Source organism: Papio anubis, chromosome 12 (genome assembly GCF_008728515.1).
Source record: "Papio anubis isolate 15944 chromosome 12, Panubis1.0, whole genome shotgun sequence".
Classification (NCBI taxonomy): domain Eukaryota; kingdom Metazoa; phylum Chordata; class Mammalia; order Primates; family Cercopithecidae; genus Papio; species Papio anubis.
In genome coordinates this window covers 60,199,314-60,211,889 of record NC_044987.1, presented here as the reverse complement: position 1 = coordinate 60,211,889, position 12,576 = coordinate 60,199,314, and the positions used below count along the sequence as shown (strand labels likewise).

The window sequence follows — 12,576 nt, the reverse complement described above, 5'->3', positions numbered from 1 at the left end:
AGCGAGACTCCGTCTCAAAAAAAAAACAAAAAAACAAAAAAACAAAAAAAAAACCCAAAGAAAACCCACCTTACCAAAACCCTGTACTACTCCCGATTTCATTTTTCCCCTAGTCATCGATCATATGCACATATGTAAATTTGAATTTCCCTTTGTCATCAATCCAAAATCATTTTTCCAGCTGGTACACAATCATAACTATGTAATTTTATCTTCTATGGATATAAAAGGTTCCACAAATAGACTATAATTTTAATATTGTTGAATAAATTGTTTTCATTTTCCCAATATTAAAAATGTATTTCCATTACTAGACTGAAGCATATAACTTCCTTCTCTTTTCATAGTATTTACTTAAGGTAAATTCCCAGGGGTGGAATTACTGAGGTAAATGATATACAATAATTCATGTGACTTTTGAAACACAATGTCAAACTGTTTGGCAGTCCTGCTGCAAATTTATATCATCAACAGAAAAGCATGACTAAACCAGACTCACTTCACCATTAAGTCATCAATATAAAGTGTCACTATTTTAACATTTAATATATTATAAATGAGGATAGGATAAATACAATAAATGTTAATTTTTTTTTCAGTTAGACGAATCTATTTCTGGAATCTGTTCCACTGACAAAATTATATGCTTGTGATTTTATAATATTAATAAATGCTTACATTTGGTAATGTTAGATGTTCTTTCCTTATCTTTTTTAGGCTATTTTCTTATTTAGTATTTCATTTTCTCTACACATTTTAGAATACAATTGATAAGGTATAACCCCTGGAATTTCTACGGGGTTTGAATATTCAGAATTTTCTAGAAAGTGCTCCCAATGAGTCCCCCACAGAAGAGGGACCATTCTATGTTCTTTCCCAGTATCTCATGCATATCTATCACATAATATGTATCACACAGGGTTCTGGAAAATTAAATGAAATGGCCATCTTTTATCTCTGTATATCCTAAGTTATGGCATGTAACAGTGTATGAAAAAAACGTAAGTTGATTTCTTCAATAAATAGTGCTGGAAAACTAAATACCCACATGCAAGAGAATAAGACTAGACTTCTCTCATCATACCCCCCCAAAAAAGGTTAAAAATGGAGTAGACTTAAATGTAAGATCTAGGACTATAAAATGACTAGAAGAAAACAGGGGAAATGCCTCATGACATTGGTCCAGGCAAGGATTTTTTGGGTAAGACCTCAAAAGCACAAGCAACAAAAGCAAAAACAGACAAATGGGAGTACATCAAACTAAAAAGCTCTGCACAACAAAGGAAACAATCAACACAGCAAAGGGACAACCCACTGAGTGGGAGAAAATATTTGCAAACTTGGCATCTGACAAGTGTTAATATCCAGAATATATAAGAAACTCTAACAATTTAACAGCAACAAAACATTTTTTTTTCTGATTAAATAATGAACAGAAAACTTGAATAGACATTTCTCAAAAGAAGACATACGAATGGTCAATAGGCATATGAAAAAATGCTCAACAGGGCTGGGCGTGGTGGCTCACGTCTACAATCCCAGCACTTTGGAAGGCCAAAGGTCAGGAGTTCAAGACCAGCCTAGCCAACATGGTGAAACCGTGCCTCTACTAAAAATACAAAATTAGCCAGGCGTGTTGGTATGTGCCTGTAATCCTAGCTACTCAGGAGGCTGAGGCAGGAGAATCACTTGAACCCGGTAGGTGGAGGTTGCGGTGAGCCGTGATGGCGCCATTGCACTCCAACCTGGACAACAAGAGCAAAACTTCATCTCAAAAAAAAAAAAGAAAAGAAAAAAGAAAAAAGGCTCAACATCACTATGATTATGGAAAGGCCAATCAAAACGACAATGAGATATCATCTCACTCCAGTTAGAATAGCTACTATCAAAAAAGACAGAAAGTAACGAATGATGGTGAGGACGTGGAGAAAGGGATACTCATGTATTGTTGGTGGGAATGTAAATTAGTACAATCATTATGGTCAATAGTATGGAGGTTCTTCACAAAAATTAAAAGTAGAACTACCATATGATCCAGCAATCTTACTACGTGTTATATAGTCATGCACCAGGTAACAACATTTCCATCAATGACAGACCGCATATACAACAGTGGTCCCATAAGATTATAATAAGGTTGGAAAACTCCTATCGCCTAGTGGCTGTAGTGTTGTAATGTGGTAGTGCAATGCATTATTCTATGTTTGTGGTGATGCTGATGGAAACAAACCTGCACTGCCAGTATAGCACATACAATTATGTATGATACATAATACTTGAAAATGATAATAAACAACTATGTTACTGGTTTACAATTTACTATATTATACTTTTTCTTTTTATTTTAGAGTGTAGTCTTTCTACTTATTAAAACAAAGTTAACTGTACAACAGCCTCAGGCAGGTCCTCAGGAGGTATTCCAGAAGGCACTGTTATCATAGGAGATGACAGCTCCATGTGTGTGACTGACCCTAAGACCTTCCAGTGGGACAAGATGTGGAGGTGGAAGACAGTGATAGTGATGATCCTGACCCCGTGTAGGCTTAGGTTAATGTGTGTGTTTGTGTCTCAGTTTTTAACAAAAATGTTTAAAAAGTTAAAAACATTTGAAAATAGAAAAAAGCTTATAGAATAGGGATACAAAAAATATTTTTGCATACCTGTAAAATGTGTTTGTGTTTTAAGTGTTATTACAAAAGATTCAAAAAGTTAAAAAAAAATTAAAAGTTTATAAAGTAAAAAAAGTTAAAGTAAGCTAAGGTTAATTTATTATTAAAGAACAACATTGTTTTATAAATTTAGTGTAGTCTTCTAAGTGTACAGTGTTTATAAAGTCTACAGTAGTATATGGTAATGTCCTAGGCCTTCACATTCACTCACCACTTACTCACTGCCTCACCCAGAGCAACTTCTAGTCCTGCAAGCTCTATCCATAACTGCTCTATATAGGTATATATCTTTTATCTTTTATACTGTTATTTCATCTTTTATACTGCTATCTTTTAACTTTTACACTGTTATTTTTATGTACTTTTTCTATGTTTAGATACACTTAGATATGCAAATTCTTACCATTGTGTTATAATCGTCTTCATTGTGTTACAACAGTATTCAGTAGAGTAACATGCTATATAGGTTTGTAGCCTAGAAGCAATAGGCTATACCCTAAGCCTAGGTGTATAGTAGGCTATACTATTTAGGCTTGTGTCATTACACTCTATGATGTTTGCACAAGGATGAAATTGCCTGAGGACACATTTCTCAAAATATATCCCCATCATTAGTAGTAATGCATGACTGTATATTCAAAGGAAATAAAATCAGTATGTCAATGAGATACCGATACTCTGTTTATCCCAGCACTATTCACAATAGCCAAGATGTGGAATCAACCTAAGCACTCATCAACAAATCAATAGATTTTAAAAAATGTATATATACACAATGGAATACTATTTACAATAAAAAAGAATGAAATCCTGCCAATTGTGACAACATGGATGAACCTGGAGGACATTATGTTAAATGAAATAAGCCAGGCACAGAAGGACAAATATTATACTGCATGATCTCTCATATAGAATCTAAAGAAAGTAGATCTCATACAAGCAGAGCAGAATAGTGGTTAACAAAGATTAGGGAAGGTAGCAGGGAGGGAGGATGGGGAGAGGTTGGTCAATGGGTACTATGGTACAGACAGGAGGAATAAATTCTGGTGTTCTATTGTACAGTTGGGTGAATACAGTTAACAGAATACAGTATACATGAATTGTATATTTCAAAATAGCCAGAAGAGAGGACTCACCACACACAAAAAAATACAAGTTTGAGATGATGGATATGCTAATTACCCTGATTTGATCCTTACACAATGTATACATGTATCTAAACATCACATTGTACTCTAAAAATATGTGCATTATGTGTTAATTAGAAATAAAATTTACAAAGTAAGCTGAATCAATAAATGAATACATCAAAGATACCACTTACATGAGTCAAACAAGCAATTATTTTTGGTACTATATTATGAGCTATGGGAAAAACAAAGAAAGCAGAAAACAAAGGCTTGCCTCTCAGGGAATCTAGAAACTAAAAGTAAGAGGAATTAAAGAGAGCCTACTAATAAACAATTTTGGAAACTATGTAGAATTATAACTGAACAAGGATTATATAATTAATGCTTTTATGAATGTAAAAAAGAGCACAAGAAGAATGAATGCAGTAGGAGGTGTGAAGGTCTCTCGGAACTTGAGATGGCACTAAGGCACTAAGAGGATTTGGATAAGTGGGAAACAAAAGTAGGTCTACTGGGTAAAAACATGAGCAAAGGCATGAGGTGGAAACTAGCATGATATACAGGAGCCATGGACCTATCCATTCTACAAACAGACTCAACTATTTCTGCCCAAAAAGTTTATTCTATGCAGCAAATAATTAAAATATATTTTTACCTGGAGTTCTCCAAGTTTCTTAGATGTTGATGAAACAATGGTAAAAAATCCATTGATTTGATGGGTTGGAGAAAGTTGAGCTAGTCCATTGATCTGAACTCTACCAATTGGAAGATGGTCAAGTTTGGTGATTACTTCCAGCACCAGCACAGCCATATCTAATCAGAAACAATTACAACACGGATATTTTTCATTTATTTTTATTTTCTTTTTTAAGAAGTGCGTAGACGGGTATATGCAGAAAAGCTTTTTAACTTGAAAAAAATATTTTATGTTGGGTAACACCATTGCATTGGTGAAAGTGTTTTAAGTGTTGAAAGTACTTTAATATGTTGCTAATAGGATGGCTAACCAGAAAGCAATTTAGTAATAACATAAAAAAGTAGAAAAGCACATATCCTTTTTCCATGAAATTCTACTCTGTTTTTTTTTTTTTTTTTTTTCTTGAGACAGGGTCCCTCTGTCACCCAGGCTGGAGTATACTGGCACAATCATAGTTCACTGCAACCTCGAACTCCTGGACTCAAGTGATCCTCCTGTCCTAGTCTCACAAGTAGCTGAGACTAGAGGCACACACCACCATACTGGGTAATTTTTTTTATTTTTATAGAGACAAGGTCTCACTGTGTTGCCCAGGCTGATCTCAAACTCCTGGCCTCAAGTGATCCCTCTGACCTTGGCCTCCCAAAGTGCTGGGATTACAAGTATGAGCCACCAAGGCAAGCCTACTCCTTAAACTTTATTTTACAAACTGTAAATTGATCTATGTACCAGAATATTAAATAAGCTGCATTTTTTTTTACAACAGCAAAATGGTGAAAAATAAAGTAATAAAAAGAATATAAGTAGCTCTATCTATACTGATACGGAACAACATCCAAGATGAATTGCTAAGTAGAAAAAAAGTGCTAACTCTCTCTATATATAATTTGTGTAAATAAAAGAAATTATGCAAAGAAGCTTTTATTAGTATAGAATATATTTTATAAGTAAATATATTCTTGTGTAAAGACACACAAGAGACTGGTAACCTTTCATACCTTTAAAATGTTTTACCATGTGCATGTATTTCCTAATAAAAAAAGTGATACAACTGATAGAAAATACAACTAATTTAAAAACTACAACAGAGATAACAATTAACTATCTGGGCAAAGTAATTTAACTTAAATTATTTTAATTTCAAATAATCACTTATCATACCATTCTGGGCATAGAGGAGTATGAACCCAAGATCAAAAGAACAATAAAGATTTAGAGAAGAACGACAAATACCACACACTGAGGAAAAAATAAATCAACTGAACAAAAATATTTAGCATAGCAAGTATTTGATAAGAAAAATACCCTTAAAAGAGTATTATTAAATGTATTTGCCGAGAACTCAGGCTTTGGTTTTGACACACAGACCAACAAATCTCAGTTTTCATTCTCATCATTTCTAGTTCTGAAATGGACAAAGGATTGCCCTTGCATAGCTGCACGGGTTGGTCTCTGCCTCCCAGGAGTATCTAATTGCATACTCTTGGGTTATATCTGGAGCACTGAGCTATTGAGAGCACTTGGAACCAAGAAAAATGAAAATAAACTTCTCGACTATCGTCTTTAACTAGTCACTTAAGACTAATACCTTCATGCCAGAGGAGAAGAAATATAATGTATGCATATGGAATCTAAGATCATTTCAGAACAGTTTAACTTCTGAGTATTTTCTTAACCAAAGTTGAGAAAATGGTTCATTTTCACCATTTGTTCAATACTGTAGTGAAAAGCATGTAGGAATTATTATTAGAAGACCCGTGATTGTGTTCTGACTGCAATATTCACAAGCTATTTCTGTATAAGCCATCATTGTCTGTAAAGTAGGCTCATAACATTTGCATCACTGCTGTGTGAGGAACTGGGGTTACTGCAAGCAGAACACTAGTACAGTGTCTTCCCACATGGTAGTTGCTGAATGGTTGTTAAATGACTTTAGGCAAATTACTTGACATATCATAGTCCCTGTGTAACAACTTGATATGGTTTGGCTGTGTCCCCACCCAAATCTCATCTTGAATTGTAACTCCCATAATCCCCACATGTCATGGGAGACCAGGGGGAGATAACTGAATCACAAGGGCGGTTCTCCCCATCCTGTTTTCATGATAGTGGGTTAGTTCTCATGAGCTCTGACGGTTTTATAAGGGGCTTCCCGCTTTGCTGGGCACTCATTTTTCTCTCCTGCTGCCATGTGAAGGATGTGTTTGCTTCCCCTTCTGCCATGATTGTAGGTTTCCTGAGGCCTCCCTAGCCATGTGGAACTGTGAGTCAATTAAACATCTTTCCTTTACAAATTACCCAGTTTCAGCTAAGTCTTTATAGCAGCATGAGAATGGACTAATACACTACTCATGGGGTTATCTGAAAGTCATATGAGCAAATAAATATAAAAGTGCTTTGTAGACTATAAAATGGTATACACATGTAGAATAAGGGAAATGGACTAACATTTATTCATTGGGTATTTACTAACAGCCAGGCCCTTCCACATCTCGTTAATTCTCTTAACAACCCTATGATACAGGTGTTTCTGTCTTCATTTGGGGATAAAAGAGGCCCTGCAACATCATGTATATTCCTAAGTTCACACAGCTTTAAATTGACAGAACTGGGCTAAAACTCATTTCTATCCAATTGTAAGTCCACTACGCTTAATTATAAGTCCACTACACTATTCATCACTTCTAGGACAAAAAGCTTAATTCTTAATAGACTTCTGACCTTTATACTTCATTTGTTGTGGAATTAGAACCCCTACTGTTCAGCACTATTCCTACTCCCATTTGTCTTTCACATTCCAACTAACTGAATCCCATCCGATCAAAGAGAGGTAAAAATCATGTAGTGCAGCCATAATTTTCTCAGTTTCTACTCTAGTCGTTCCATGCTCCAAACATTTACATGGCTGCTATTTTCTGCAACAGAACAAAGGGTAAAGGAAGAAAGATGTAAGAGTATGAGGCATATCTCAGAATCCTATAATCCTTCTATTTTCTAAGGCAGTATAATATAATAGAAGCATTAATAATTTTGGAGTTAAGTGCCTCCCTGAATTTAGGGTTGGTGCCAGGGTAACCTTGGGTTAGTCACTTTTAACTCTTTGAACCTCAAATTCATCATTCAGAAAATCAGGATAATACCCACTGCAAAGGTACAGGGCCTCAGAGCATGCTTTCTAGTGCTCTGCAGTGGCTTCATCTTATTTCTCCTATTGTATTTTCACTTTCTGTAAACAAAAAGTTATGAAGATTTAAAATGTAAAGGTTTTCTCATTAATTAAACAGAAATCTGTACTTAACATGTTTTTGCAGTTGCCTTAACTTCTGTTTAGAATAAGGTAAAATAGATATGAAGAAAGTGGTCAGGCATGGTGGCTTGCCTGTAATCCCAGCACTTTGGGAAGCCAAGGCAGGAGGACTGCTTGAGTAGAGAAGTTTGACACCAGCCTGGGCAACAACAGTGAGACCTCATCTCCACAAAAAATATAAAAATTAGCTGAATGTCATGGCATCTGCTTATATTCCCAGCTACTCAGGAGGCTGAGGTGGGAAGATTGCTTGAACCCAGGAGGTTGAGGCTACAGTGAACTGTGCTCGCATCACTGCACTCCAGCCTGGCTGATGGAGACAGACCTTTTCTCAAAAATAAAATAAAATAGATACAAAGAAATAAATAAAATGATTTTAAACATCAAATAAGATGATAGACTTGAAAGTATTTCAAAAACTGTAAGATGCGATACATTTCCCCTTCTTTTTTAAATTGTTATTTTTATCTGAGGAACTCACATAATCGTTCTTACTACCGCTCTCCAGCCTAGAAAAAAAGAGCAATCCCATTTCATTTCAAATGTTAATACTGGTACAGCCTATATATTTTACTCATTTGGAAATCTCCTCATATAGTAGTGACTTCTCCTTTTTTGACTCATACAGTATCCTAATTACAAGGTTATTTTATACTTGTCTTAATATCTTGAGTGTAATAAAAACGGCTTGAGAAAAAAATATAGTGCATGCTAATATGTGACAACATATTCATTACTTTACTTTTTGCATTTTATATTATTTTAAGTTAAATATGTACACAAAAGAGTAAATAAAATAATAATAACACGAGTATCTACCACACAGGTTAAGAAATAGCACACTTTTTCCAAGTTTTTGGTTAGAGCACACACTTTTGTGAACTGATGTCTTATCTCTTCATTTTCTGTTGTTTTCTTTCTTTTTTAGAAACACGGTCTCACTCTGTCACCCAGGCTGGAGTATAGTGGCACGAACATGGCTCACCACAGCCTTGACTTCCTGGGCTCAAGTGATTTCTCTCACCTCAGCCTCCCAAGTAGCTAGGCCTACAGGTGTGCACCACCATGCCCAGCTAATTAAAAAAAAATTTTTTTTTTGTAGAAACAGGGTTTTGCCATGCATGTGGAATGTAATTTTTTTGTAGAAACAGGGTTTTGCCCAGGCTGGTCTCAAACTCTTGGCCTCAAGTGATCTTCCTGCCTCAGCCTCCCAAAGTGTTGAGATTACAGGCGTGAGCCACCACATTCAGTCTCTTATCGCTTCATTTTCTAAAAAACATGTCATGTCAGCCAGGTGTGGTGGCTTACGCCTGTAATCCCAGAATTTCGGGAGGCCAAGGCGAGCAGATCATGAGGTCAGGAGATCGAGACCATCCTGGCTAACACGGTGAAACACCATCTCTACTAAAAAAACAAAACATTAGCCGAGTGTGGTGGCAGGAGCCTGTAGTCCCAGCTACTCGGGAGGCTGAGGCAGGAGAATGGCCTGAACCCGGGAGGCGGAGCTTGCAGTGAGACAAGAGTGCACCACTGCACTCCAGCCTGGGCCAGAGCAAGACTCTGTTTCAAAACAACAACAACAACAACAACAAAACCATGTCATGTTTACAGTTGGACTGTCACTTATAAGGTTCACCTCATGTGTCTCCTGTTGAAATTCTACCTTTTCCATGGCCTTCTTTCTTAACTAGAATCATGAAATTTGGGTGCTGGCACATTTGATGTTTAACTCTTTCAATTTACTGGTGGGAAAATTAAGGCCCAAGAAGATGAAACGGCTTGCTCAAAGTCAAACAGCCAGAGCATAGAGTAGAAGCAGGATTCTGGCTTCCTAATAAGATTAGTCCTTATTAACTTCCTAGAATATTCATATGATATTACTATATGTATCAAGTAATCAGACACTGTCTGGCATTGCTCACTACTGTTTCATGTATGTCAGTCTTGTTTTCAACTAATCTTTAAGTTCCTTTTGGGCAGGGAATACATCTTAAATCTCTGTACACACTGCCTGAGTCTTAATATTTTTGTAAGACTTGTACCTACAATGTGTCAGCTACTAGACCAATCACTTTACAAACATTTTTTTCATTTAGTATTTACAATAGTTCCTGACAAATAAGTGCCATTTTTCCCAATTAACTAATAGGAAACTGCGGCCCCAAGATGCTAAGGAACCTCTCAGCATCACCTAACAATCTAGTCCTGAAACCAGAGTTCAAACTCTAGACTGTCTAGACTTCAACCCGTTCAACCAGGTTGCTTCTTTGTGAAAATACCTAGAAAATGGAAGGGCAACTATATGATCCCATTTTACAGATGGGGAAACAGGAATCAGAAATGGGAAGAGACTTTCCCAAAATCACATAGTTGGTAACACCAATGTAAATGTTCGGATGCCAAATCCAATGCACCAGTATACTATAAGATGTTCAAATAAAAGTCTGACCTGTTGATTACCATGTTAATAAATTCCTTGTCTCTTATTAAATTTCTAATCACTCCTCATTTGTTACTTTACATAAAAATACTACCTGAGGATTTCAGTTTTAAGTTTACAGTACCAAGATTATTTATGAGTATCTTTTAATTGCATTTATTGTATTTAACCTACTATTAATAACTAAACTTTTTGTGAAGTTAGAGTTCTGTATCATTCTGATTAATTTTTTGGATTTTTGGTAAACCCCACAATGCCTTAAACAATGTCTAACATGTGCTAAATATATTTTTTGAATGACTGAATTACAGCATTTGTTCTTTACATGTTGATGTTTCAAAAATTTTTTCTCGAGGGAATGTAAGTTACTCAAGGACAAGTTAATCTTTAACTCACCCCTGGCTCTCCAATATTCTGAGCCCAACAATGTTTACATGATAAATGCTCGAATTTTATTGACTTGAACTGAATTGATTTGATAAGTAACCCCATCACCCAAAACGTATTTATGTGAAAGCTTGACCTGAATGAAGAAATAACATAGTACACTCAGAATACTTTCCTTGTACAAAAATGAAGACATCTTGGCCTCTGGTTCCCTACAGAGGGATGCTTTCCCTCTCTGAACATCTGTAATACTAACTCCCTAAACCATTCGTTTGGCATTTAGTATGTATTAGCTTGCACTATTGGTAAATTTTACATCTATATCCTCTTTCCTTGAGTATAACGTAAACCCCAGAGTTGAGACTACAGTTATTGCCTAAAAAAGCATGGTGTAGTGAAAAGAGCATGAGTTTTGGTGACAGACAGAAGTGGGTTCAAATCCTAATTCAGTCATTTATCAACTTTGTGACCTCAGAAAGTATTCATTTCATCTCTCCAAACTTGTTTCATTGTCTATAAAACAGAGACAATACCTATCTTTCAGGGTTATTGTAAGGATTAGAAGTAATACATTTCAAAACTGCTGGCACACAGTAACACTCAATAAATTTACAAAGAAAAATCTCTACTATAAAAACTCTTTGACTCTTCAATAATTAAGAATGCCCATATATGCTAGGTACACAATAACACTTGTTGCTGACAATATAACCACATGCTTTGTATTATGTCTGCAGGTGCAATGATAAAACAATAACATACCTGTTAGATAAGAGGTAAACTGTTTTGGACCACAACGAATAGCATAACGTGTAGTTGTTCTCACAGCTTTTGGTTCAGTCTGCAATGCATCCCTGGGACAAAAGAGGGTTCCATCTGATGTTTCTCCCCACCATCTCACTCGGACCAGTACACAAGTGGGAGGCTTTGCAATCTTCCATATGACTCTATTAATAGTAAGTTTTAGAAAACAGCGTAGCTGGCCTTCAACCAGAGGTGGCAGGCTTGTAGATGGAGAAATGTCACTTAAACCTGTAGAGGAATCCAAGAAAATGAAATCAAAATTTAGACTAAATATAGAAAACATATAATACGCTTTTTGAATGAAAACAAACAAAACACTTTAGTCTTAAGTTCAGCAATTTATCATCATTTAGAAAAAAGGTTTATCCTACCCATTATTCTAACACATGAGAAGTAACTATCAAATCAGACCACAGAATAATCTACCTGGTCATGTAAGTCACCCTGATAACTAATTAGTATTTAAGGTTTGATTTGAGTTACTGTAAGTAAAGAACATACCAACAGAGACACACTAATATAAACTTTTCTTTAATTGAGTTACTATTTGAAAAATAGAAATATCAGAAGTAGTTGAAATTTTTCTAAGTATGGTTGAAATTTTTACAAGTACAGTTGTTTTAATTATTGCAACATCTATGGTTTTTAAGATATGTAATCTTTAACTTTTTTTTTTAAAAAATCACTAACTATAAAACAGTAACAACTCCCTTCACTCACAAACGATTTAGACTATATCATACAACTCAGCATTTCAATGAAGAACATCTTAAATTGTCTGTAACTTTTCTTTCCTGCCAAGATCACACAGTCAGTGAGGACACAGACTATCTAATCTTCAGATTCCGCCACTATTTTTAACACAGTGCTGGGTCCATATATTTATTGGCTTTAGTATTTATTGGATTTCATAAAGACATTAAAGTGTAAACAAAGCAATTAATCATGACTTTCTATAAAATTTTCCTTTAATGACCCTGATTATCTTCCATTCATAGTACATTTTCAAGAAGACTTGGAGGAAATTTAAGAAACCATTCATACATTATGTATACCTTTTTTTTCCTTTGACTCTTCTTTGAGGAGTGGTTATGCCTCAAAGAAGAAAATATATGGAATGTATCAGGACTAATTATTTGGAC

At 35.4% G+C, this 12,576-nt stretch overlaps 1 protein-coding gene across 10 annotated transcripts in view; it reads right to left on the bottom strand.

The window, feature by feature from the left end:
• Positions 1-12,576, bottom strand: part of C2CD3 (C2 domain containing 3 centriole elongation regulator) — a 156,008-nt gene that overhangs the window by 141,756 nt on the left and 1,676 nt on the right. For all 10 annotated transcript variants that reach the window (XM_021926297.2, XM_021926305.2, XM_021926302.2 and 7 more), the window contains exons 2-3: positions 11,393-11,662; positions 4,455-4,612 (exon numbers count right to left, since the gene is read on the bottom strand). In XM_021926297.2, coding sequence (XP_021781989.1) covers positions 4,455-4,612; positions 11,393-11,662 — 428 coding nt within the window. The remainder of the gene's footprint in view (positions 1-4,454; positions 4,613-11,392; positions 11,663-12,576) is intronic.